The sequence below is a fragment of the Spinacia oleracea genome, chromosome 6, assembly GCF_020520425.1.
Source record: "Spinacia oleracea cultivar Varoflay chromosome 6, BTI_SOV_V1, whole genome shotgun sequence".
NCBI lineage: Eukaryota > Viridiplantae > Streptophyta > Magnoliopsida > Caryophyllales > Amaranthaceae > Spinacia > Spinacia oleracea.
In genome coordinates this window covers 129,671,625-129,696,638 of record NC_079492.1, presented here as the reverse complement: position 1 = coordinate 129,696,638, position 25,014 = coordinate 129,671,625, and the positions used below count along the sequence as shown (strand labels likewise).

General features: G+C 33.9%; 1 protein-coding gene and 1 long non-coding RNA gene across 3 annotated transcripts; both read right to left on the bottom strand.

The window, feature by feature from the left end:
* Positions 1 to 83: 83 nt before the first annotated feature.
* Positions 84 to 2,867, bottom strand: LOC130462731 (uncharacterized). 2 transcript variants are annotated; one of them, XR_008923440.1, is made up of 3 exons: positions 2,369 to 2,867; positions 916 to 1,105; positions 84 to 199 (listed from the first exon to the last, which is right to left on the bottom strand). It is a non-coding gene; the product is annotated as an uncharacterized lncRNA (long non-coding RNA). The 2 variants fall into 2 exon arrangements; XR_008923441.1 differs by lacking the exon at positions 2,369 to 2,867 and adding an exon at positions 1,210 to 2,358.
* Positions 2,868 to 10,103: 7,236 nt separating this feature from the next.
* On the bottom strand, positions 10,104 to 12,152 carry LOC110787527 (probable indole-3-pyruvate monooxygenase YUCCA5). The gene is made up of 3 exons (XM_021992161.2): positions 11,307 to 12,152; positions 10,812 to 11,183; positions 10,104 to 10,690 (listed from the first exon to the last, which is right to left on the bottom strand). Exons 1-3 carry the CDS (start codon positions 11,979 to 11,981, stop codon positions 10,466 to 10,468), a joined length of 1,272 nt encoding a protein of 423 aa, XP_021847853.2. The 5' UTR covers positions 11,982 to 12,152; the 3' UTR covers positions 10,104 to 10,465.
* Positions 12,153 to 25,014: the final 12,862 nt, after the last annotated feature.

The following is a 25,014-nucleotide window of genomic DNA, read 5'->3' as shown; positions in this document are numbered from 1 at the left end:
ACAAGGATATATAGTCACTTTCACATGCAATACTACAGAGTACAATATTTACTAGATCTCTAATATACAACTGAGAAGATAACTCGCCAGCTGGAACATTGTCTGGATCTTTTTTCTGGAAAAACTTCGTATGATGATTCTTCTGGGCAACAACCAGTGTAAACTTCAGAAACCAATTTTCTTCTAAAAACTTGCAAGCCTAACAACAAAAAAGTTAATGTAAGTTAAGTGAATGATTTAGAACCATAAAAATGAAAGGAAAGCACTTTCTTTTAATCTCTTTTATCTGATCCAGTTCAATATTCAGGACTTGACTGAACTGAGATTCACTGACACCATCCATGAGAAGCATAGAGGTAAACTTATAATTAGTAACCATCACTTAGCTCATACATTCCACTATATTATGCAGTTCCTGTTGCAGATATAATTTTTTTATTCCCCTAATGATTTTGAGCATAAATGATAATGTAAGAATATTATATCTTCCTGACTTTCACATGTATTTTGTTTCAACGTAGAGCGGTAATAGGATAAAATTAACCAAATAGATAAACAAATACTAAAAGTCGAACAAGACTAACAGTCACAAATGTTTAAATATGCCTATATGATGTTAACAATGGCATTATTTGAGAAAAGACTCAATTTTTAAGAATTACTGAGTATAAGAACATTTGGTATGTTTCTTTACCTGAATATATTTATGTGCTGTGGTTTCTGATTTCCAGAATTCTGAAAAAAGTCTACTAACAGTTCCCTAGATAACATGCAGGTTGCAAGAAAATCAAGAAAGTGGCATCTAAATATAGCTTTAATCATTTTGATATCATACAGTTGCATAATAAGTTGATAACAAAAGCCATTATTATATTGCAGGAAAGAATGAAAGATTAATTTGTTGCGTAAAGCTACCTGATCATGCCATCATCTTGATTAGTTCCAGGCACTGGCTTGAACAGACCATCAGTTATCCCCTGATGAGTATTGAGCCTTACAGAAAAGTAGGCTGACAGCTCACCGAGACCTTCAGAAATTTGTTCCAATGTCACTTGTTGTGCAATCCCTTTCTTCATACTAGATGAGAACAGGTTAAAGGGTTCTCCTGTCAAATTGTGAAGAAATAGTCATTTACAATATATATTTGCTAACCAGAAACTAGTTAATCCACTCCTAGTTGTTAAAACCAACATGGATAGAAGAAATCACATTATTTAGAAAGTTTGCCGCATTGAAGGTCTACCATCAATGATGATGAGTAGTGACAGTTGTCAAAGCTCTATGGTCAGGGAGCCACATCATTATTTTAACTAACAGAAATTCCGTTCCAGCAACTAATATGTTGTAGGTCACAACATCAACATCTAAACCTTTGCTGGAAGCCAACAACCTTAATTTATAAGCTTCAACAGGTCTTCCCACACGAGTATCATCTTGAAGAAGATAGTTAAAAGTCACACTATCCAACAGAACACCCTCTTTTAGCATCTTGACATCGAGCCTCAATTCATCTTCTATGTTTCCAGATGTCCTAAGACCTTCTACCAAAGTACTACAAGCAATAATACCAGGACTTTTCCATGTTTGCCACATCTCCCTAGCTAAATGAACATGCAAGCGGAAATCAGATAGTCACAAATCATAGTGGAAATATTAGCTTATCAAATTCAAAAACATGATCGACTTGGTTATTCACTTATTCTACTTCAAACAAAAATCCTAAGGTTACTATCCCAAAATTCTGAATTCAGCTCTCTATTCTAGTAATAAAACTGGAACCAACTTCAATATTGTTTGTGCAAAACATCTACAATCAGGTTACATTGTAACCAATTATTATACGAGAACCAAAGAGTGAATTAAAAGAGAATTAGAAATTCCAAGTAAGATTCAAATGATCCAGAAATTGCTAGATAACAACAAAGAAAAAAGTAGTGTAGTATTCTTTCCAATAATACAAAACCAATAAGCTCAATCAGTAGAGAAAATAACCTCAACTACCCTCGACGATTGTGAACGTCAATGGCGTAAATTTAAAACCATTAAACACAATAAACCATTCAAATTATGCACACATTTTCATCAAAACACTCAAACACAAACACCACCTTAAGTAAAAATTAACAACAAATAGACACATAGAGAACGAAAAGATTCAAGAATTGGAGTACAGTTTGGTGTAATAATCAGCTAGAAAAAGGTCAAGGTAAGTGTCTCATTTGTTTCTGATTACATGAACACATTCAACAACTGCAAAAGTAATCAAAAAGTTGAAGCAATTAAGGTTTTAGAAAAACCCTAAACAATGCAGACAAAACCGTAGAAATTAAAGAATGCGACGAACAATTAATTCGCAAAGAGATACTACCTTGCTGATTAAGGTGTTGATTTCTCTGTTTCAGGTGTCGTGATTTTTCCTCAATGTTGCTCGTCAGAGAAGAACGAATGTGAGGGAAGGAAGAGTGGGGAAATGGGAACAAATCCAATTAAACTTGAATGGATTCGACCCTATGAACTTGAATTTTAAATCGAAAATAAATTGAAACAAAAATTGAATCACATGTAGAAAGTGTATTAACTGGGAAACTTGAATTAAGCAGAATCGTTGAACGATTTCTTCAAATTAGAGCAACTAGAAGCTTCTGATTGTGTGGGTGGATGGGGGACGAATCAATATGGAATAACCTTGAGACCACGTTCTTCATCTCAGAAGCGGCGCTGGAAGAAGCCGGGGCAGCGATGGCGATGGTAGAAGCAGGGGCGGCGATGGCGAAGCAGGAGCGGGAAAATGAAAAAAATCACCGCTTTATTTTTGGGAAACCAATTTTGGGCTGCATCTATTTTCAGAGAACTTTTGTGCGGCTCGTTTGTTGAATGCCCGCACTTGAGTTTAAAGCCCGCACTTGAAATTAAGTGCTTCCAATTTTCTAAAATGAGCCCGCACTTGTGAAAATGCATTTTTTTGTGCTCTCAAGTGCTGCCAATTTACTAAATGAGCCGCACTTGAAGAGAAGCACATGACGATTTTTCTACTAGTGTGATTGTGAAATGAGTATTTACTAATTTTAAAATGAACTTAGTTATTGCATTATTATGTTATTACCTTGAACATATATTTACATATATTGAGCAATTGAAACATGACAAATAACATATTTTACCAAAAAAATTGAACATTTTAGGCATTGCATATGTAAAATTGTACTTGAATTACAAGATATAGAAATCATCCACTTATTTTTCTATAATTTCAATCTTGAATCTTGCTTTTGATGTAGTCTCGAGTTCTTATACTTTTGAATGTGTGTATGAAGGGTGATTTGAACACAATATTTGACTTTTGCGGTTTCTAAACAAAATGTTACTCCGTATTCATATATAATTTTGGTTCGAACATGTAAACACCTTCTATGGTCACAAGTAGCATGACCTGTATTGTCTCCTTCACTTTCTTTAGCGGAATAATAATTTGAGAAGGGGATTAGTAAGGTTATTACCAGCAACAAAAAAAGTGCATTACAACTTATCTTATCCACAAGTGCTAGTGTTAACTGTTAAGTCGTTATACTTGATGGGATGCCCTATGTAATTATTTAGTTTATAATAAATTTGTTCCATTAAGAAAACCCTTGTAATCCCTTATAATAACTAAACCATTATATTTGACTTTCACGGTTTCAGTTTTATGAAGAAAGAACAAACAATACAACAATTATGAACAATTTTATGATGAATTTTAAAAAAAACATGAAAGAACACAAACAATACAACAAGAAAGAACAAACAATACAAAAAAAAAAAAAACAAACAATATGGTGCTTGTAAAAACATAAAAGATCAATGAAGACTTTAATTTATTATGAACATTAACCATATGATTATTATAAACAAACAAATAAAAAAAACAATATAAAAAAGAACATAAAATTCCAGAAGAAAGAACAAACAATACAACAATAAGTTTGATGAATGAATTTAAAAAACAACATGAAAGAACAAACAGTGCAACAAGAAAGAACAAACAATACAAAAAGAAAGAATAAACAATACATGCGCTTGTAAAAACATAAAAGATTAATGAAGAGTTTAATTTCATTATGAACATTAACCATATGATTATTATAAACAAACAAATAAATAAGAAAGAACAAACAATATAAAAAAGAACAAAAAATTCCAGAAGAAAGAACAAAAAATACATCAATTATGAAAATTTAATGATGAATTTAAAAACAACATGAAAGAACAAACAGTACAACAAGAAAGAACAAATTGTATAATAAGAAAGAACAAACAGTACAACAAGAAAGAACAAACAACCGACAAGAAAAAACAAACAATATGGGCGCGTCGTTTTTTGGGGGTACAGCCAGAGCTGGCTGTACCCGGGTACAACAATTAGGGGTTAAGAGTATTGGATATGATCAATATGACCCAAGCCCCATGATGGTCTTTGGTGTTGGATAGGATTTTGGAGTAGTTAAGGTTTACTAGGATTACTAGGTTTTCTAGTTCTACTAGGATTGGTTATCCAGCTATATATTATAAACGTTATAAATAGACGTGATGACCATATGATTAAACACAAGTTGAATAAATCATTAACCTTATTCAATACTCCATATCCGGTCCCTTCCTTGTGAAAGTGAGAGAGAAATTTTCATCTTCTCCATCCGTTCTAGCAAACGTTCCTTGTGAAAGTGAGAGAGAGATTTTCATCTTCTCCATCCGTTCTAGCAAACGAAGCAAGGAGATCTTGATCTGTGCTCGTTTGTCATCTTTGCAATAGGTGCAAAGGTCTCAGCATACTCAACGACATATTGTTGTTTATTTCCTAGAACGACAAGTCTAGCTTTGTACTTTGTTTTGTATAACCATTTACATCATATGGATGTTTTTCTAAGAGGAAGGTGAGTTACTTCCCCATGTGTCATTGAGTTCAGGTGCATCCAGCTCCATGTTCATTGCATCTACCTATCTCTGGTTTGTAACTGCTTGTTTGAAGTACATGGGGTCATGAGGCTTGTGAGGTCTGGATGACGTACTTACGGTTAAATCGGGTTTGTTTTATCTTGTGAGCTTACGGTTATCGGGTTAACAAGGGTTGAGTAATTTTTAGAAATCTAATATAATTGTGTAGGATTGACAAAAGTTCGACTAAATTCGATTTCGGGTTGACGTAGGTTTAGTTAAATCAAAAATCGGGTTTGACAGAATCAGGTCGATTGCGGTTATTCTAGGATAAAATCGATTTCGAATTGGTATATCATCATATGCAGGTACGGTTGGTTAAAAGTTATCGGATATAAATCCGACTACATGTCTTTTTGGGTTGCTAGAGGTTCGGGTTCGGGTCTTTAATTCAAGGTTAAATCGGATTTCGAGTCAACAACACCGGATTTGTTCGGGTAGATTTTGAGATATCTATTTGTCGGATATATCCGGTTAACATATCGGTTGATTTCAATCGGTTTCTCAATCGGTACAACCAAGATTTCTTTTGCTTATTTGATCATTAATAATGCAAATGATTAAATGAGAACAAAAAACAAATTCCATTGGTAATCCACTAATCCGCAATACACAAGTCGACAATTTATAGCCTGAAAAAGGCCCAAATATATTACATTGAGTTGTTATCTGGCCCAATAGTAACATTAGTACATAACATAAAACATCTCAAATACGGCCCAAAAGAAATATCGGAAACAACTACCGGACTTATGAGCACAAGGTACAAGAAATATTTAACACACTGATCAACGAGAAATCTACGTTTACCGATTTTCCATTGTTAGAATAACTTAGATGATTAAAGTACTTCATCTCAATGCTACAATACCAATTGTTTGTTGGTTTAGTGGTGGTTACGGTTAAACTGGTAGGACGGACCACGTGTTCAATCCCCCGGAACAATAATTGGGAGTGGATTGTAACTTATCCACGTAAAACTCGTCCTTAATCCGGATTAACCGGTGATCCTAGTGACAATACCCAAAAAAGAATCTCAATGCTACAATCCTAATATGATTCCACACAAATCAAATACGGGAAAATTTGTTGCGACAACTTTTTTGTAAGACTGCCTTACTGAAAAAGATCACTTTGGTTGCTTACTTAATTGATTTCATTGCTTAACTAATTCGTTCTAGTGCTTAACAAATTAGTTTCATTGCTAACTAATTAATTATGTTACTTAAGTTTATATGACACCAAAGTAGTCTTTTATATAAGACCCTTTTATATAAAAGTTTATAAATTTGTTGAGACGTTAAGTTACTTTTACCCCTAACAAAAGAAGTGTTTTAAGTGATTTGTATCCTTCTAATACGGAGTTTTAAGTATGTCTTTGCTTTTATTAGTATTGGAAAAAAAATTACCAACGATGGCCAATTGGGCACTGGTGTGGAATTGCCTTCTTTGATTAAAACTAAAATATAACATATTTGCATTCTCACTCCATTCTAAGTTTTATTCAAACTCTATCTTTGGCTTCTTCGGTATCACTAAAGTTTTTTATTTTTGGTTTTATTATTTTAGAGAATAGAAATCATATGATTTAGATTGGATATGAACTAAAAATAGTCACACATTTAGAAATAAACTTTACACAATAGAAAACTAAAAGCAATTTTTTGTGGTTTCCATCTTTGTATTTTATATTTTTAATAATTAAGAAAACGGAAAAGCAAAAAAAAAGATATCTAACGCTCTATGTCTTTCTTTATGCCATGTTATCTTCACCTTGTCAATGCTTATTGGATCAGATCTTATTAAATCAGACCAGACCAGACCAACAACATTCAGATCAAACCAGCAACATTCAGACCAGACTTAGACTTTTTCACTTCACCTTATTCTTGCTTATTACTTTTTACTTTCTATCTTCTTTTTATTACTTTTTTTTAATCTTATTCTTATGACTTTTACCATTAATTATTTATTATTATTATTAATAAAACTAATAATCGTACTAATAACAATAACAACAACAACAACAACAATAATAATAATAAAAATAAAAATAAATAATTAAAAAAAACAATTAATAACAATAAAAAAAATAGACCAGACCAAGCTAAACCAACAATTAGAAAAATCAGACCAAACGAAGAGAAATAACAATAATAATAATACTCAGAACAGATCAGACAAGACCAGACCAGACCAGACTATACCATACCAGACCATACCAGCAAATAGAAAAATTAGACTAGACGAAAAGAACGGAGCCTTAGTCATATTTGAAAATTAGGAGACCGCTGATGTGTGTATATATAGACCTTATATATAAGAGTCGGTTGGAAATAATAATGCATTCGGAGGTTTTTAAGTTTGGGCTCGGTCGGGTGGACCTGTAGGACTTAAACCACCTTAATCTGTTTCCATTTCTCGTGAAACATATAAATACTCTCCTATTATTCTTTTCCTGGCGAATCAACATATTCAGATTCATGGACAGACAAAAAACCCAAAACACAAACCCTATTATATCCATTCGAGAACTGGGCAATTCCAACCTTTGAGTTCGGGGTGTAGAATTCAGAGGTGTTGTGATAACCTTTGGGGCATCTGTCACTATAAGTCTGCACCAATAGGGTGGGGAAATTCGATTTTAAGGCAGTGGCCTCCATACCACGGTGCAACGCCTGCCAAGGTTATGTCAGAACCAGATCTCTTCATGAAAAGAGAGTCATCATTCTTGGATTGTTCAAGCCCTTGCATCTTCCCCTTCTTCAAACTTTTGAGCTTAAAAGAAGCTTTCGGATATGTTAATCTATTATTATGGGATCTACAATCAAATAATATCTTCTCTTCGAATATAGTAAGTATTTTTTGTAACATTTGCTTTTCCTACAGAGTCTTCAACCACAAACAAGCACAATGCTACCTAACTTTGGTGGTACCTCTTATATTTTCTCCTCATACGTAAGGAAAAAATATAAGAAAATACATTTTATATGTACAATATACTCTGGCCGTATTTCATGTAGTTTTAAGGTGAAACTTCTTCCCATATGGTAAAGTGTACCCCTATCGATCTCCTTGTCATAGACCCAAGCGTATATTTAACAGTTAGTTGCAACTTGCAAGCTCCAGATGCTGATTAATAAGTCTTGTACTCTAATTTATATTAGGTGCCGAAGATTAAGTAAATATTTATGTGTTAAACAATCAGATAAGCAGCTGATCAACTGCCAAAATAATAATGTTGCTAGCATATGATGCTCTTTACAGAGAGATTTAACTGTAAATTTTGATTGTCTAATAGCATGTGCAACACACCAAAGGCTACGCCGCTATACATAAAAAGTTACATGTTCTTAATTTATGACTAATTAGTAGCTTCATAAAGTCAACATATATTAATCAATAATCTCTACTACAACAACAAATAATGAAATATGGTCATGTTTATCCACTTCAAGTAGTATTACTTAGCATAAAATGGAAATTATGTCATTACGTGACAATACCATCTCCTTACATTCTCTTAAAATATACTTGTACATAGTACGTCTATACAAATTATAATGTTATACATCTCGTCGATACTATCAGGTGGTGGTCAGGTAGTGGTCGTCACCGCGCTGAAAGGCGGACCTAAGGGTGTGCTTGGATTTTCGAGGCGGGCCCCGCCCGTTTGAATTCTTGTGGAAAGATGATGATGGGCAAGTTGGTATAGGAGTATAGTAATGAAGTAATAATAATTTGATTGCGCGTATATAGGAATAGGACCAAAACGAAGTTCGTGACAAACTGAAGTTGTACAAAGTTGTTGAAACCATCTCCATCTGCATAAGAATGAAATAAAAATGTCAGGGAAATCGCCAAATGTAAAAACTATCTGCATTATTATTGCAACTGGTTTTGAGATGATTGTTTTCTGACACCATACCATATGAGCTAGCTATTTATGGATAATGTCCTGCTAGGAAAAGGGCTAAAATAAGTAATACGTAAGAACAAAGAGAAAAAAAAAAGTGAAAATAAAAACAAGTGTAGTGTCATTTTATCATTTGGTATTAGAGATTATAGGAAAATTCGGAGCGATATCTAATATATAGGTACCCCGTAGTTATTTACTAAATACAATATAATACTCCCTCCGTCCCGGAATACTTGACCTGTTTTCCTTATCGGGCCGTCCCTTAATACTTGACCTGTTTCTAAAAATGGAAATATTCTAACAATATTATATTATTTCTCACTCCACCCCTATTAACCCACCTACCCCCTACTCCATACAAAAAATAATTAAAAATTCAACCCCTACTCTCCCCCAACCCTACCTCTTAACCCACCTCCCACTAACTACATTAAAATAATACCCCACTATCAAATACTACCTATTAAATTAAATAAGTCAATTCAAGTCCCTTAAACTCTGTGCCGGTCAAACCGGGTCGAGTATTCCGGGACGGAGGGAGTACTTCGTTTTAACCTAATACGGAGTATATCTTACGTATATCTAACATTTACAAACAACTACTCTGTAAATTCGTAGTACTTTATATATGTGGTATACTAATTTATTCTCCAAATACAGTATATTTGAATATTTAAAGTCAATTCTTATAAAATTTGACCGTATAATTTTTGTTACTTTTATTTAAATATGTAGTTTTAAGACATTTTACTTCTCATTAAAAAAAATTAATATTAGTAAATTAGGATTTAAGAGTTAAAGTTGAGACCAAGTATTAATAGATGGTGGTAACAGAGAAGGAGTACGGAGTAAGTGTAAACTCATTTTCAACAAATTCTTTGAGAATTTCCATAAGTAGAAAAGAAGAGGGATTATATTGGAGTTTCTAAAATTAAACTTATTGAATCAATATATTTCTCAAACATAATTTGTTTGTCTTTGGGAAGCAATCTTAAGTTCACATGATCAATCAATAAGTTAGGGCAAACGTCTAACCCTACTAAAACCCTACACGATACAAGTATTTATGTTGTATTGTCGTTTTAGATTGCTAATATTTTAAAAAAAAATATTAATTTCCCTTAGAGGAAGAAAATATGGAGTTTATTTTGACTTTGTTGTTTGAAATTTAGTTCAATAGGTATATAAGAGATTAAGAAAAACACTTGGTATATGAAATCAATGCACAAATTTTCTTTTCTCATTTCAGTGTAACTAACTAATTGTACAACGTATTACATACGAAGAAAGAAAAAAAAGAATGAACAAACCAAAACCCCCAAAAAAACTAAGCCTCATCTTTCCAAAAAGTACTCAAAATACCCAAATATACGTAGTAGTAAGGTATCAAAATTTTGGGCTTCTGGCTCTCGGAGAGGGCTCCTCGTCTTTGTTGCCTCTATCACTAATCACTACCTTTAATGTCTTCTTATATTTACATACTTTCTTTTTCAAAATAATATTATTCACACCTAAAAAAATAAGTTTTTCCCTTAGAAAGAATATTTTTAATATTTTTAATATTTGTTGAAGTGATTAGAAAGTGGAGATACACCTCCTATGACGAGGAGCAGTGAGTTTCATTTGTTTAGTTTCATGTTTCCAAACTTGACCAATATCTTGCGCAATTTTCATGGCATCAAAAGATGCACCAGCTAACCCTTTCCTTGTAAATCCAACTGCATATAACCCACTCTTTCCTTTCCATGCACTTGGAAATGGTGTTTTTGGGAATCCATTTTTGTTAAAAAATTCACCTTCCTGTAATTAAAAAAAAAAAAAACAAAATATGATTAATAAATTTATCCATTACATAATTTACAATAGTAAAAATAATGAAACAGAGGAAAACAGAGAAAAAACAGAGGAGTTTATATCTAACCTGAAGCCAAGAAGGTACATTGCTACGGTATCCGGTAGCTAAGATTACTGAATCAACCTCAACTGTTTCGCCATCAATGAGCTCGACACTGTTGGCGTTGAAACTCTTGATTCCTGACACTACTTTGATATCCCCGGACCGGATTTTCGCTAAAGCGCCGATGTCTAGTACAGGCGTTTTCCCTTGTTTGTTCTTTAGCTCTAGTGGTCCGATGTTCGGCCTTTTTAGTCCGTACTTCTGCATGTCGCCGAGTAAAAACCAGGCGAAAAACAAAAGGATTTTGTCTACCAACCATAAAGGGATCCATTTCATTAGTAACATCGCTAATTCGAACGTCGATCTTCCCATGATTTCTCTAGGCAGAATATGAACCTGATAAGAAAATGTACAAGTTTGTTTTAGTGCATATTCTGGACAGATAGTTTTTTTTTTGTTTTTTTTTAATTTTAAGGGTAAGTGTGTAAATCACACATGGTAAAAAGCTTAATAACTTACCGAGCTACGGCAGACCACGGTAGGTTGTGCATTGTGGTTGGAGAGGTCGAGGGAGACTTCCATCCCAGAGTTGCCACACCCAACCACTAGGACCTTCTTGCCACGGTAAGATTCACCGGACTTGTACTCGCTCGAGTGGATCACCTTCCCGTTAAAGTTGGCTAACCCGTCAATATCAGGGACCACACACTCGGCATTCTCCCCTGTGGCAACCACGAGCCACCGGCAAACATACTCAACTTCGGGCTTATTTGGGCCTTGACCCACGGTCTTGACCCGCCAAAGCCCAAAAGTTTCGTCGTACTTAGCGTATTGGACGCACTCGTTGAAGCGCGGGTCAATGTCGAAGTGGGTAGCGTAGGACTCAAGGTAGTCAATGAACTGCCTTTTAGTAGGGTACTCAGGGAAATACTCAGGGAAGGGCATTTTAGGCAATTGGCAGAATTGTTTAGGGAGGTGGAGCTTAAGCCTATCGTAGGTACGTCTTTGCCAAAGTGAGGCAATACAATCAGCTCTTTCGAGGACTACAAAGGGTACACCTTGATCCCTTAGGCAAGCCCCTACGGCTAAACCCGAAGGCCCGGCACCAACGATCACTGGCCCGTTAACCCACACACATCGTCGATGATCGTCTCCGTTTTCGACGACGGGTGCTAGATTGAACATTTGATCCATTTCTTTTGCAAGAGAAGAGAATGATGCTGGTTTTAAGTCTTGTTTGTTTTTGGATGAGAGAAATGTGTGTAATTTTTTAATTTTTTCTTTGTGGTGTTGTTGATGTTGGAATGAGGTGGGTGTGGAGGGGTTTATATAGGGAAGTAGAGAGAGAAAGCATGTGAGTGGAGTGATAGAGTGTGACTCACAAATCATGAGAAAAAGAATTATTTTATTCTTCTGACTTAAAAAAGGGTATAATTCTTGTTAAACTAATATTTAAGGAATTTTTTATTTTCTTTATATTTTTTCCGGAGTATTTTTTATGGGTAGGGGACTAGGGGGTGTTCTTGGTAATCTACGAGAATATGACGGCTTTTAATATATTCTCATTCAAAATGTAGCTTATTTGGAAGGGGGGTGGCGGACTATTTTTTAATTTTCTACTTTGTATAGAAAATCGAGTATTTTTTTTTTTATGAAGTACGTAGGCAAAGGTTTACATGATCGGATAGGACCGTATCCCTCTTGGGTCAATCCAACTCGGGATAACGGTCTAGGTATTTTGACCATGTTAGGGAAGGACATCGGATCACAACTTCTACTTAATGTATCGTTGGATCAACAAAAAAACCTCTCAAGCTTAAGGTTGAAAAGTGTTCTCATTTCCACTAGTCGAAGCTTAGCTTAGTACAGTAAAATTAGTTTCACATGACCAATAAAGCTATAACCTCTAGTTCTCCATGTACATTAGGATCGAATTGAACGTGTTATTTAGGATAATATCCTACGCTAATAAAAATGCAAGATTATGTACTACTACGTACGTGGTAGTAAATTAATGCAAGATTATGTACTACGTGGTAGCTAGATTGCTTCATTGGTTCATGGTAAGTTGTCATTGTGATTTGTGATTCTTATAGTTTAATTTATACTAAACCAACAAAGTGTATATCTAGTGGAACTTATTTTTACAAAGAAATATCTATGTTGGATACCAAACATTCTTAACTAGATCGGATTTAGTCCTAATTGTGTACCAAATCTTGTAAACTAGTTAGATTTATATGCTTTTCAAAAAATATCTTGTTTTCGATCACCTTCATTCTAGATTATCTTTTCTAGATCCTAACTATTTTCGATATGATAGGTTTATAACTCCACCTTATTATCATAATCTACATAGTGGTTAAGGAAAGATTATCCAATACAACTTTCAAAAAGTTTCTCAATCTGATCTTTGTTGCCTCGGTGTAACATGTATAATTGTATGCACTTACTTAATATTGTCATGACCAAACCCTACAGATTGGAGTTGCATTATGAGATTGGACAAGTGTTGGTAGAGATAATCAAGGATTAAAAATTACACTAACATTGAGAATGTATCTTGACTCTTAAGTTTGATTCTTCATCGTTTCTTCTTTTAGAGTTATCAAAAATTAAAATAATTGAAAGACACAATCACACAAATAAATTATCGAGTGAACCTGAAACTAATCCTCTTATTTTGGGGGAATGTTCCTTTCTCCAAATTGCTAGACAAAGAACTTCAATGTGATGTAAACATGAATAAATGTAGTCTATGTAAATTTCCAATTGGAGTACAACAAGTCAAAATTATCAACCAATCTATTAAAAGAATCACATTGTACTCCCATACCATATTACTATATTAGTTTACTTTGACCATGCAAGATATATACTTTCCACTTTAAAAGTTGATATCTATTTGTGCTCTATTTGCAAGAAAGAGGAAAAAAACTTTGTCTATCCACCCGATAAACTACCCAATACTAAAAGAGATTAGCAGTAGTGGAATCCACAACAATTTCATTTTGTATATATTAATGTATTATTAGTGGTGTGTTATCTATCCAGTAGGTAGATGTGGCAATATTCAAGAAAGAGTGTCAGAATCAATTCCGATACAGATACGATATGTACTTGTAGTAAGTTGCAAGTGATAAATTTAATTTAGGTCGATCACAACATATAGCTAGCAAGATTGAATAGAGGGAAGAGTGAATAAGAATAGTACTAATACTAGTAGGAAGATCGAATTAATGATGTCACAATCATCAATCTATTATTAGTAGGGTATAGTAAGAGCTGTGTGGCCTGTGGGTGTAAGGTCCCATTTCAAGAATCCCAATTATTCCCCAAAATGGAAAACGATTAGTGTGTTTAGTTGAATCGCAGAGAAAATATGAAGTCATTTCTTAGGTGGCATTGGCAGTATGGGTGACTTGGACCAGTTTTGCTCACGTGGGGGAAGTGGATAAATTTTTGGATTGAGAGGACCACCAAAGGAAGAAATTTACACTTTAGATGTTAACTACTCGTTTCGGCTGTCTCCGTACGTCAGAGGCGGATCCAAGATTTTTTATTTGAAGTGAGGGGTATTTATTGACTAATTTTAGTAGTCTTAGCAAAGATCTTAGTTCAATTACATCTTATTAATCTCGGTCTGAATTCAACTGTTATAATATTAGCTTTTAGCTATAATATTAGCATATTAATTGTTCTTAGAGTGAAAGAGTAATACAAGTAATGTAAATGTTACTCAAGTTTTTATTGATGATATAGTTAAAGAAAATAAGTCAAAAGTTCAACTATGTGAAGATGATCCAATAGACCAATATTAGGGCAAAAATAGAACTTGCCTTCGATTTACTTGTCAATGATCTTGTATTTGCGGAGGTATATAAATAATTTTCTTGTTATTCAAAGTCTCAACTTTCTTATTTGGAGGACTAGGTACAACTCCAAGGCATATTCTGCTTTTGTATCTTAAGTAAAACAAGTAGATTTATCTTTACGTGAAATATTATAATTAGAAATATGAAATCAAACATATTAGTATGAAATTGAGATTCATATCATTATTTTTTTTTCAAGTTCGAAATAAATTCAGAGTATAATTTATACTAATCTTGTATCTAATTTTAGTATGTTGAATAATACGTAACAAATATTATGAAGTTTCACCAACTTAACATTTTTTTTATATAAAGCAAGATGAGTCGTTGGTTCTATGTACAGTTGACAGTGTAAGTTTGAATCTCCTTCCTCTGTTTCTAATTTGTATGTAATGTCTCATGGTTCATTTGCGACCAAAAACACTAACATAAGATATTTTTCAAGGGGCTCTATTTTTTTCATTTTTATTTTTAAATTACCAGGACAAAAATTTAAAAAGTAATATTCACAAAATACCTTTCATTTTCTCTAAAAATTCATTGGGATTAGGACTTGCAAGGTTGTTTAGGCCCACAAAGCCCATTCTTTTGCCAACTCAATTCTTATAAACCACAAAACAAATTTTGCCATGTGTAGACCCCCCACCTCATTTTTTTTTACTCTCCTTTTTAATTTTTAATTTTGTTCTTTTTCAACTAATTATAGATTGTACTATTATACTACTACTTTTTTGTCCTTATATAAATTGCATTTTTTTTTTGTTGTGTCAACTTCCACATAATTTCGTACATATCTTCCTAGTTCTTACTTCCAAATATATAATCTTTAACTAATTAATTATTACTTGCAATAATTTTATTGCTTAAATAAAACATAAAATTCCATTAATAGGAGATTGCCAAAGTGCTCTTTTTGCAAATTATGATATTACTATTATTATTATTATTATTATTATTATTATTATTATTATTATTATTTTGTGGTTCATTGCACTTTCGTTTTGCCTTCTTCTAGGGTTTTTCTCATATTTGTCCACTAATATTATGCATGTATATCCATGTATCTTCGTTGAAAAGTTTTATTTTTAATGCAATTTTTCAAAAAGTTAGTTTCCATCGTCTTTAATGGAAAAATGTATTGTAATAATCCAATCTTTATATCTCATCGTCTTTTATTGCACCCAAATGATCGATTACTGACTAATACTCACAACAAAAAAAAAGTGTTGTGGTAATCTCATCCACTTTTCTCTATTAGTCACTCTCGTAAATTAAAAAATAAAATAAAGGACACTATAAAAAAGGAAAATTAAAAATAATAGAATCAATTTTACTTTCTTTTTTTTAATTTAGCGATTGTACTGTTTTATATGCGTTTTTTAATTGGCATTGAGGAAGAATTAAATCCAATATATTTATACGCACGTGATAAAAAAAATACTGTATATTTCAAGAAATAAGTATGTAGGACAACTCATGGAATATCAATATTACAAATATTACTTCTGTGCCTAGGAATTTAAATTGCACTATTGTCACTTTTCTTCCAAAGGTGGCTAATGCTTGTGCTTTGAAGGATTTTAGGCCTATAGCTTATTGCTCAGTCTTGTACGGGATCATTTCTAAATTTCTCACTAACAGAATGCAAGGAGTGCTTGATGTCCTTAACAATGAAAGTCAATCTGCATTTGTAAAGAGGAGAGTTATTGTTTATAATATCTTGTTGAGTCACAAATTGGTTAAGGGGTACGGGAGGAGAAAATTTCTCCTAGATGTATGTTGAAAATAGGTGTTCAAAAAGCCTATGATTCTGTAGAATGGCCTTTTATTGAATATCTGATGTTTGAGTTAGGCTTTCCTCTTCAGTTTGTTCAATGGGTTATGGTTTGCCTTACTTATGTTTCGTACTCATTTAATGTAAACGAGGAGTTGACAATGCCTATTGAGGGGAAGAAAGGCCTAAGGCAAGGTGATTCTATATCTCCTTACCCTTTTGCGCTTTGCATGTAGTATTTAAATAGGTGCTTAATTCCTTTGAGAGAAAATGAAGAGTTTAGGTATCACCCTAGCCCCTAGGTGTAACAAGGTCAATCTTTTCCATGTATGTTTTGCAGATGATTTGTTATTGTTTGCAAGGGGTGATGTTAGCTCTGTTGTAACTCTTTCGTGCTTTTGAGAAATTTTCTAGTGCTTATGGTTTGAAGGCTAATCAAGCAATTAAAGAGCTCCATTTATTTTGGAGGCCGGTGTTCATAGGGACGTTCAGGAGACCATTCTGTCAGAGTTTGGCTTAGTGAAAGGAGAGCTTCCTTTTAAGTATCTAGGAGTACCTCTTTCTTCTAAAACAAACTCTCTGTAATGCAATGCCAACCTTTTGTTCAGAGAATCCTGTATTAATTGATTAAAACAAGTTAATAATTCAGTGAGATCAAGTGAGTTGTATGCCTAGCTAGAGGTCGCTTCAGTTCAAGTGGAATTAATAATATTAATCCACAGATTACTCTTGACTGAACCCGTCGGGTCACACAAATAGTACGTGAATGGATCAAGTATTTAAGTGAATATATTATTCATTAAATACTCTATTTATGAACATTCGGAAACGACAGATCTCGGTTCCAGTGGGAGCTAAAATCGTCAAAAAGCATAATATAGAATGCTCCGTAAATGATGATATTGCCGGAAATGGAAATATGATCATGACGGAAATATAAATATTATCCAAGTCATAGATGTTGCCGGAAACGGAAACATGGTACGTATCGGAAAATATTATCGGAAATAGAAATATTGCAGGAATCGGAAATATTACCGGAATCGAAAATATTGTCGGAATCGAAAATAAATTCCGGAATCGGAAATATTAAATATTTGTTCGAATCGGAAATAAATTCCGAAATCGGAAATATTAAATATTTGTTCGAATCGGAAATGAATTCCGGAATTGGAAAACGGATCGGAAGCGCGACGTACGAACGTTCAACGAACGAGCTTGCAAGACGCAAGGCCCAGCACGAAGCCATGCCCAACGCCCAGCAAGCCCGCGCGTACAGAACAGGCCGAGCAAGCCAGGTCGTGCAGCAGTAGCGCCCTCGTGGGTCGCGTGCATGCTGTCAGCGCCCTTGGGCCAGCAAGCAAGCAGCAGAGCCACTCGTGAACCTGCGGGCTGCGCAAAGGGGTGGTTGCAGGCTGCGTAGCAGCGTGGGCTCAAGGGCCACGCATGCATTACCTTGGCCGGTTAGGATTACTTCGTTGTCAAGTAATCGCGTTTTCCTAATTCTACTCAAATAGGATATTTTAGTTAATTCTGAAATACTTAGGTATTTGATTAAACGTAAAATTCTAATGATATAATTTAACTAGAATCCTAATGGATTTAGTTATTGGAATCCTAGTAGAATTCTAACTCCGTTATTTCCACCCTATAAATATGTGGTTCATGATCACAATTTATAATTCAATTGAATAAATATTCACATACATTAAGTTCAAGATAGAATTTAATATTTACCTAAAATTAATAATAATCTTTTCGAGTGCATATAAAACCTTAGATAATATTCTAGTTAATTGAATCTGAGGCGGATCCGAACGTGCTGGGGACTATCTACGGAGGGGCGACATTTGGAGTCCTAAACTTGTTCTTGTTCGGTTCGGGAGCAGCTAGGGAAGGCGCGCATCACATTGTATGTATCCTAATTATGCTAATTGACTATGTGGCAATTAATTTGGATTCCTGGCTTTATGGTTTTTCCGCATGAATTATATTGTTTATATTTTTCATAACCTAACACTATCAAAGGTAACGGTCCCATTCTCATGAATGCTCCATTACAAGCTTCATGGGTAGTAAGGAAATTTTTTGATGCTTGAAAGTTTTTACCTCCCGTGACTCTGTTGCATCAAAATCAATTTGCAATCAGGAAGATTTATAAGTTGATGAGAGGTGATGTTACTCGAGTGAATTGGAGGAAGCTTACTTGTAACACTCATGCGCGCTCCACTGAAATGTATTTTTATTACTTGGTTGGGGGCTCATGGGAAGTTAGCAACCTATGATAATCTTTTGAGATTGGCATTAACTGTGAGCAATTGTGTTGCCTTTTGTGAAGAAGAAGATGAAACTACCAGCCATGTATTCTTTGATTGTGATTTTTCTGGTATGATGTGGACTGTTGTCCTGAGCTGGCTGAAAATTTATAGAACTGCGGAAGATTGGAGTTTTGAGATGCAAGTTTTAGCTTCAAGTTGGATAACTAATGTTGGTTCTAATCAAGACTATAGAATGTGTTTTTTTTGCTGTTGTTTTGTTAGGTTATGATACATATGAATAAACATAAATCATGCGGAAAAACCATAAAGCCAGGAAACATATTATTAACACATAATAATTTAGCATAATTCAGATGCATACACTTTGTAGCGTGCCCTCGCTAGCTGCGCCCGAACCGAACAAGAACAAGTCTTTAGGACTCCAAGTGTCGTCCCTCCGTAGATAGTCCACAGCACGTCCGGATCCGCCTTAAGCTTGACCAACTAGAATCGCCCTTAAGGTTACTAGGATTTTCGGCTATTTGGGTTGCAAGTGTTTGGCTGATTTTTTTGCTTAAAAATCTTACTTTTGAATACTTCAAATCTCGATGTAAATATGTGACCCTAGGCACCTATTTATAGAGTTTATGGAAAGGAATTATAATCCTACTAGGATATGGATTTATTAATTAGAATCCTATTAGAACTCTAAATCATAAATTTAATCTTTTAGGATTAGGATTTAATCAATGCACGAAATTCGATAGGATTAGGATTCGTTACGAACACGAGCGTCGCATGACCACGAGGGAAGCACGCACCGCGCAGGCCTTGCGGCCCACACGCATGAGCGCTGCCTCGCAGCCCACGAGCACGCTCAGTGCGCGCGCCAACAGCCTTGCTGGGCCTGGCCTTGCGCTGGGCCTGGCGAGGCTTGTGGCCTTCGTGTTGGGCGCTCGGCTTGCTGGGCGTGGGTCTGGCTTCGTGCTGGGCCTTCGTCTAGCAAGCCTCGTCCGATGCTAATTCGTACGATGCGCTTCCGATTAAATTCCTGGTTCCGGAATTCATTTCCGATACGAACAATATTTAATATTTCCGATTCCGGAATTAATTTCCGTTTCGAACAAATATTTAATATTTCCGTTTCCGGAATTATTTTCCGATTCCGATAATATTTCCGATTCTGACAATATTTCCGTTTCCGGCAATATTTCCGATTCCGGCAATATTTCCATTTTCGATAATATTTTCCGATACGTACCATGTTTCCGTTTCCGACAACATCTACGACTTGGATAATATTTATATTTCCGATACGATCCATATTTCCGTTTCCGGCAATATCATCGTTTCCGGAGTATTCATTTCTTGCTTGTGACGATCTCAGTTCCCACTGAAACCAAGATTCGTCGATTCCGAATATCCATAGATGGAGTATTTAATTCCATTAAATACTTGATCCGTTTACGTACTATTTGTGTGACCCTACGGGTTCAGTCAAGAGTAAGTTGTGGATTAATATTATTAATTCCACTTGAACTGAAGCGGCCTCTAGCTAGGCATTCAGCTCACTTGATCTCACTGAATTATTAACTTGTTTAATTAATACTGAACCGCATTTATTAGACTTAATATTATATGCATACTTGGACCAAGGGCATTATTTCCTTCATGTTTCTCTTATCCGGATGGCGCGTAATTTGAGGAAGTCTCAGGGTAAAAGGCTCTATACTGATGATATAGTACACCGGCTCAAGGTTATGGTGTTCCTTGCTAGTGGTCAGAAGCATAAATTACTTAGTAATTTCTGTTAACTTCTGTTTTAGCTTTCCTTTGGTGCCTGTTGGCAGTAGTTTTGTTTTGGTCGGTTGACCTAGCTTGTTTGTTTGGTTTGGTTTTCTTTCTTTGTATTTGTACATTATTACTTGGTATGAAATATATCTCTATTTTACGCCCCAAAAAAAATTATAAATATTAAAATTTAAAAGACTACCTTAAAAAATAAAGACATTTTTTAGGTATTGGAGGTGAACTTCAAATTTCCAAAGGAGTTGACTCATATGATAGATATCATACTGAAAGGTCATTTCGTAAATCCATGTCATGTTACTAATAAAGAAGGATTAGGACAACATGTCATCTAATTTTAGAGAAATGAATAAATTGCAGTGAGTCTGTCAGATTATCCGACACTTACTTAATTGTCAGACCGTACTCACTACTGATCCAACTAGTTGGTGTTTTACGAGAATTTGTAAATGAGCAATCAGTTATTCTCAATACCTCAAGTTAAATGTACTACGTAATAACTTATTCTTGTTAGCTACTTAATTTGATTTCTCAAATAATCAAACATTGATTGATTGTAACTATAAATCACACTTAATAAAGAATACTCAAATTTGTACAAAGTCTACGTACCGTTATATTATACTCTGTAATTATTTTTGTATTTAATTGTTTAATTAAGGACAAATTTTATATTGTAATTATCGATCATAATTCATACGGAGTACATAGAAAGTGATAGTGCAACAAACAAGAAAATGAAAATTTGGAAATATATAGTCGTAGCAGCAACAAATCCATCTAACTTCAATATATAGTGTATATTTGAGGCTACCTTCAATGTATCGTTATTATTGTTCCGCCATACTTTGATTCCTTCTTTCTTAGTGCATTACCTTTCTCTTGTATCACTATATTTCAAGTGATGAATATTATAATTAACTCTTCAATTCTAAATTATATGTCACATTTTTATACTGATAAAAATAAGTTTTTTTCCAACCAGTTATGACAAATTAAATATGTTTTCAGACAATTTGCACATAAACTAGTTTTTAGGTCATAAAATAAGTTCAGATAATATAAATTCATATAATTAAGTACAAATTATTTCATATAAGATAATATTAACTCAGGGAAATTAAGTTGAAATTTTTTTTGTTTTCTTTTAAAATTTATCTTACTAATTTCAGAGAAATCACATTATTACAAACTTAAAATAATACTTCGTTTATAATATGCTATTTAGGGGTATAATGTAGTAACAACTAATAGTACTAAACTACTAATACAAATCTTGTGAACATCATTTTGTGATTGCTTAAGAAATACTTGCATTGTTATTGAAGCATGCACTAATTTCATAGTCAAAGAGATGATTATTACAAACTCGATCGTGTGATTTCGTATTAGGCATTAATTTACCGTCCACCGAACATTAACCACAACATTAATTTATTTAATTACGTACTAAATATGATTACCAAGATGCATGTTGAATTTAAAAGTCCAAGTTATAATGGAACATGCATATTCAAGTGTCACAAAACCACACTAGCTAGCTATATAGCATAACTTAAAACCAAATACAAATAGCATGCATAAATAATTAACCATAATAAAACAGATTTGGATTGGGATTTCTTCATCATCACACAAATTAATCAAACCCGGTCCTAATTAAGATTATGAATATATCAAACGTGATCGATCAATCAACCACGCTTCTCATGATCAATCAACAAAAGGCAGTTTAATTAAGCTAATTAGTTAATTACTTTATGTAAGGTGGGCTTATTTTGCCGAATGAAATCTGAACTTATTTAAACTTATCTGAACTTATTGAATCTGATAAGATCTAATTCTAACTGACCAGACATGATTATGAGATAGTAAACTTGATAGAGTAAACTTATAAGACATGCTTGGAACTTATTAAGCCTATAGGACCTTACAACTTATTTGAACTTATTGCACCTGAAACTTTTTTAAAGGAAAAGACATATTCTTATTGCCTAGTTATTAATTACTACATCCGATTCAAAATGATCTTTACGCTTTTTTTTTAGTCCGTTTTTTAATTATAATATTCTTTACACTTTGCCTTATTCTATTTTTGGACATGAAAATTTATCACCTTACCCTTCTTACCCCACAATATTTAAAATTTTCCACTCACTTTCCTCTTACTTTATTCTTTTTTTCTTACAATGCACCCACCCTCCTTTTTACACATTTCTCTTAGGGCTTGTTTGGTTGACATGAGGATTTAATTCCTATAGCAAGTTGTAATTCAATGGTAATTAGTTCCCTTGTTAAATTCATGGGAATTTCTTAAAGTTGTTTGGTTGACAACATGAAAATTAGAAATTCCCATGAACTTAATTTGATTGACCAAGAAGGGACTATGTAATTTACTTTCCATGTTTTGTAGGAACTCAAATTTTTCATGAATTTCAACTTCCTCCAATTTTACTTTTTATGTCAACCAAAAAACTATCGAATCTATAAATTTCCATGAATTTTCAGTTTTCCTATTTTAAGATGTCAACCAAACAACCTCTACTTTATCCATATTTTATTATATTCAACCAAATTTTCTACTTTTGTCTTAATATTTATTTAAATAATAACTGTAAATATCTTTACAAAATATAGATAGTATTTACTAATTAAGTACCTTTTGTGTATCCGTAATTATACACATGGTTTATTAAATTAATTTCAAGTACAACACCTAAAATTTCTAGCTTAGCTTTCACAAAAGATCGAGTACATACATACAATGATATATTTGTGGGAGTGCTACTAAATATACCCCACCAAAGTCAATAAAAAGACTCATGGGAAAAAGAGGGAAGCATGTGCAAGAAACGTTGGTAAACATAGAATTCTCTCCTTTTGATGATAAAAAGATTGAGAAAACAAACTAAGCTAAGCTAGGGTTTTGCCATTTGTAGGTTTCCATGAATTTTTTTTATAGTATTTAAAATTGGACTTTGGAAATGAGTTCTTACAACTTTTACACAATGGCCACTAGCTCAAAGACAATATTATAACAAGTACAATTTGTATAACAACAAATAATAAGCTTCCAAATCTTTACTAATTATATTTATATATTGGGTTTAAATTATATGAATATCCCATGCATGATCTTAACTTGTAGGGATATGTGAACTCTTTTGTCATCCCTTAGCACCTTCCCCTTCCACCAGCCTTGCAATGCTTCACTTCCAGCTTGTGAATACGTGGGTTCTTATCGATCCGTCCCCGGAAAGCCACTTTTGTTTAAACTCGAGCAGTTTCTTAAAACCTCAATCCGACCCGATTTAATTTTATTATGGATTTTCATGGCCTGTATTTTATGCTACTTTTATATTCAATAATCTAGTTTTTGAATAAGTCCATATTATCTTTAATAGTTCCCTTAATTAACTAAATAGTCCAGGCTCCTCTCTCTCTCCCCCTTTTTTCTCTCTTCTCTCTCATCTTTTAGTGTTTCAGTTTTCTTTGCCGTTTAGGCCGGAAATAGTCTAATTTCCTCGGAAATTAGACTATTTCCGACCCTTATTTCTTGTTTTTTCATTGTTTTTCCTTTATGTATTGTCTTGTTTTGTTTTTTTCGTTGTTTTGCTCCCAATTTATTCTTGGGTTGTTCCCAATTTATTTGGGTTTTTCCTAGAGTTTTCTAGGTTCTTGATTCTCATCCATGGATGAGAACTTTTTTAGGGTTTTTAGGGTTTCAATAATTGGGAAGGAGATTTGGATTCATACAGGTTTAGGGTTTATCAGATCATCAACTCGTCAATCAGAACAATTCGTGCGCATATTGCGAAGGGCTCTACTTGGAAAGATGCGAAAACATCGAAAATCACTGCTCGCGTTAAGCTAGAAGCGGTGGAGTACGAGATGTGCTTTAGAATGCAGAATAGTAATTGGTTTGATTGTAACAGTTATGTATTTTCTTTGAATCTGTGGTATGCAGATCTATTTTATTATTGTAGATGCCGTATGGCTGATTATTAATGAAATTGTTCTTCCCCGTCAAAAAAAAAAAAAAAAACTAAATAGTCCAGAAAGTAAAAAATTTCATCTTTCAACGTATAACCGGTTGTACTTTATAACAGAAGACCAATCTATATATACCTAGTATTTTAAAAAGGAAGACCATATACTACAAGAAATTGTACTATTAACGACAGAAAATCCCGTCGCGAAAGGCAAATAATTGTTGATTAACAACGGGATTTCCTGTCGCGAACCCGTCATAAAAGGGGGCCGTCGTTAATAGAAATCCCGTCGTAAACCCGTTGTAAACCCGTCGTAAAAGACATTTGCGACGGTTATTCCCGTCATTGTTTGGTTGTTAGCCCCGTCGCAAAAGGCTTTTGCGACGAGATTTTTGACCCGTCGTAATTAGGTTGTTGTAAAAGATACAAATTCTTGTAGTATATAGATTATTAGTTAACATGTGTCATTGTGTCATCCCCATCTTTCATCCATGAATTTGTTATTTTTTTCAATTTTTT